This window comes from Pholis gunnellus (genome assembly GCF_910591455.1).
Source record: "Pholis gunnellus genome assembly, chromosome: 6".
Taxonomy (NCBI): domain Eukaryota; kingdom Metazoa; phylum Chordata; class Actinopteri; order Perciformes; family Pholidae; genus Pholis; species Pholis gunnellus.
This window is the reverse complement of record NC_136532.1, coordinates 28,603,563-28,607,122: the sequence shown is the minus strand read 5'-3', so window position 1 is coordinate 28,607,122 and position 3,560 is coordinate 28,603,563. Positions and strand designations below refer to the sequence as shown.

At 46.6% G+C, this 3,560-nt stretch overlaps 1 protein-coding gene across 1 annotated transcript in view; it reads left to right on the top strand.

Moving 5' to 3' along the window:
* Positions 1-3,302, top strand: part of phf19 (PHD finger protein 19) — a 6,493-nt gene extending 3,191 nt beyond the window's left edge. Inside the window, exons 8-14 of the mRNA XM_079161976.1 lie at positions 1-88; positions 194-261; positions 337-474; positions 1,206-1,266; positions 1,370-1,455; positions 1,536-1,625; positions 2,149-3,302. The exon at positions 1-88 is cut by the window's left edge and continues 102 nt beyond it. Coding sequence (XP_079018102.1) covers positions 1-88; positions 194-261; positions 337-474; positions 1,206-1,266; positions 1,370-1,455; positions 1,536-1,625; positions 2,149-2,464 — 847 coding nt within the window. The 3' untranslated portion in view covers positions 2,465-3,302. The remainder of the gene's footprint in view (positions 89-193; positions 262-336; positions 475-1,205; positions 1,267-1,369; positions 1,456-1,535; positions 1,626-2,148) is intronic.
* The last annotated feature ends 258 nt before the right edge of the window (positions 3,303-3,560 follow it).

Genomic DNA, 3,560 nt, shown 5'->3' with positions numbered 1-3,560 from the left:
GTCCGTCAGCAGCAAGAAGAAATACTTTGAGCTGGACGAGATCCTCACCTTAGTCTCTGCAAACTGGGACCACTTACAACTCGGGAAGGTACCAGACCAGACTAAACCTGGACCAGATAAAACCAGACTGTGCTAAACTAAACCTGGACCAGACTCCCAGGTCCTGATTCTAACCCTCCTGTCTGTTGTTTAGCTGTCTAACACTCCTCCAGCAGAGAGGGGGCAGCACCTGCTGGACGCTCTGAATAAATACAAGAGCAAGTAAGAATCCTCCTACAACTCCGATCTTTACATCAATATCTGTGATCAGAAGTATTAATGACTGTTTGTGTTGAGGTTTCTGTGTGGAAAGGAGATAAAGAAGAGGAACTGCATCTTCCGTCTGAGGACCAGAGTCCCTCCCAACCCCCCCTCCAAACTCCTTCCTGAGCGCACTCAGACCGACGGAGGGCAGGGCCACAAGAAAGGCAACAGGTAGTTCTTCTCGTAACCAGTGTGTAGTCCTAAAACAAAGAGGTAGTCCAGTGTGTGGTCCTAAAACAAAGAGGTAGTCCAGTGTGTAGTCCTAAAACAAAGAGGTAGTCCAGTGTGTGGTCCTAAACCAGGAGGTAGTCCAGTGTGTGGTCCTAAAACAAAGAGGTAGTCCAGTGTGTGGTCCTAAACCAGGAGGTAGTCCAGTGTGTGGTCCTAAAACAAAGAGGTAGTCCAGTGTGTGGTCCTAAACCAGGAGGTAGTCCAGTGTGTAGTCCTAAAACAAAGAGGTAGTCCAGTGTGTGGTCCTAAAACAAAGAGGTAGTCCAGTGTGTGGTCCTAAAACAAAGAGGTAGTCCAGTGTGTGGTCCTAAAACAAAGAGGTAGTCCAGTGTGTGGTCCTAAAACAAAGAGGTAGTCCAGTGTGTAGTCCTAAAACAAAGAGGTAGTCCAGTGTGTAGTCCTAAAACAAAGAGGTAGTCCAGTGTGTAGTCCTAAAACAAAGAGGTAGTCCAGTGTGTAGTCCTAAAACAAAGAGGTAGTCCAGTGTGTAGTCCTAAAACAAAGAGGTAGTCCAGTGTGTAGTCCTAAAACAAAGAGGTAGTCCAGTGTGTGGTCCTAAAACAAAGAGGTAGTCCAGTGTGTAGTCCTAAAACAAAGAGGTAGTCCAGTGTGTGGTCCTAAACCAGGAGGTAGTCCAGTGTGTGGTCCTAAACCAGGATGTGTGTCTGCAGTGCTTCAGCTGAGAGGAGGAAGAAGAAATCCAAGTGGCTCCTAGAAGATGCGATTCCTAATGTAAGACTTTAGATCTTCTTCTTCTTCTTCTTCTACTGTTTTCTGTTTATTTTTGTTCATAAACAAGACTAAACTGTGTGTATATGTATGTGTGTGTGTGTAGAACCAGTCGTCCCACAGCTGGACTTCTCACCATCACATGGCGAACATCTTTGACTTCAGTCTGGATGAACTTCAGAGCCTCAAGAGGTGAGACCCAGATCAATGATGCAGAAATCAATCAATAATCAATCAATGACATCAGCTGATAACCTCATCATGTTATTCAGTGGCTCCAGTCGATCGGTCAGTATTGATCAGGACTCTACTGATGCCTCCACTTCAGGTTCTGCTACGACCAGCAGCACCTATCACTTCAGGTAACCAGCTGTTAACTAACCCACCTATCCCTTCAGGTAACCAGCTGTTAACTAACCCACCTATCCCTTCAGGTAACCAGCTGTTAACTAACCCACCTATCCCTTCAGGTAACCAGCTGTTAACTAACCCACCTATCCCTTCAGGTAACCAGCTGTTAACTAACCCGTCCTCATCTGTTAACTAACCCACCTATTACTTCATGTAACCAGCTGTTAACTAACCCATTCTAAAATATAGTTATTATTTTGCTGGGGACTTGTTTTCTGTCACGTTTTAGTGTACCGCTGTACTCTGTGTACCCCTGTACTCTGTGTACCCCTGTACTCTGTGTACCCCAGTACTCTGTGTACCGCTGTACTCTGTGTACCCCTGTACTCTGTGTACCCCTGTACTCTGTGTACCCCTGTACTCTGTGTACCGCTGTACTCTGTGTACTCTGGGCCCGTCTGGTCTACAGGAAGTCTCTCTGTGTACCTGTTGTACTCTGTGATATCTGACCTCTGACCTCTGTTCTGTTCTCAGGAGGGTGGGCAGCAGGAAGAGGAAGTTGCCTAGCAACAGCTACAGTCAGTGGGCCAATCGCAGTGAGGTAGAGGAGGAGCTCATAGGGGAGGAGCCAGAAGCTATAAACCACCTGACCACGGACTCCTCCCACTTCCTGTCTGACGCCTCCCAGATCTCCTCTGACTCCTCCCTCCTCCACTCCTCCATCTCCTCGTATTTTGGAGTGGCGGGCCGACTGACCAATGGGGAGAGGTACCAGGTGTTGGCTCGACGTGTCACTCCTCAGGGGACGGTCCAGTACCTGCTGGAGTGGGAGGGGACAACACCTTATTAGGTTAGACGAGACGCTTTGATTCCTCCACGCTCACAGAGACATCTGCTGATTGGTCCAAACATCCTGACCAACCACCTGATCAGGTCTCTGTGTTTTTAAAAATGTTTCATTTCATCACAAAAGTATTTTAATCCAGAATCAATGAACCGGATCTAACGGGAGATGACAATCCTAACTCTGAGACATCTGTCCCCCTGTGTCCCCATAAACCTCTGTGTGACGTGTGTCCCCATAAACCGCTGTGTGACGTGTGTCACGGCTGAGTTTGGAGGAATCGCGTATCAAATAATGAAACCGTATTTAGTGAGAACAAAAAGTTTAAATAGCGCCAAAGACCGACACACACACACACACACACACACACACACACTCTCTCAGTAGTTGTTTCTTCTTCTTTGACATGTTAAACAGTCAGAGCTGCTCTGTAGTGCACAGCTGTTAAACAGCTCACTGCCTCCTCTTCCTATAATAATAATAATAATAATAATAATAATTGTTAATTGAGTCTCTGATGAAATATTTTCTGTCTGATAAGATGAAGATAAGAACTACAAATCCCAGAGTTCAGTGCTTCTTGTGTGTTTTCTTGCACTATTGTCACATTCTGTATCTATGCAAACATCAGTGAATACATGACATCAGAGGTTAGCTCCAAGCTAACACAGCCCTTTGGTTTCAATGAGGAATGCTAACAGTGCTAACAGACATTAAAATGTCACGCTGCCACGGTAACCGTGCTCTCCTCCCATTGGCCTGTTGGAAGGTTGTTTTGATCACATGACTGTTCGTTCACTTCAGCTGACCAATCAACTGCCAGCTTTCTCCACAATAAAACCTTTGACCTCCTGATTCTGTGTGTGTGTGTGTGTGTGTGTGGGCGGGGGGGGGGGGGTGGCGGCGGCGTGCGATCGGCAGTTCGATACCCGGCTCTGCGAGTTGCATGTCGATGTGTCCTTGAGCAAGACATTTAACACCAAAATGTCTCCCGTGGCTGAGCCTACGGTGTAGAAATGTGATAGAATCTGAATTGTAAGTCGCTTTGGATAAAAGCGTCTAATGACTGATTCTCAGCTGGTGGGACCCGTTTTCAGTCAAA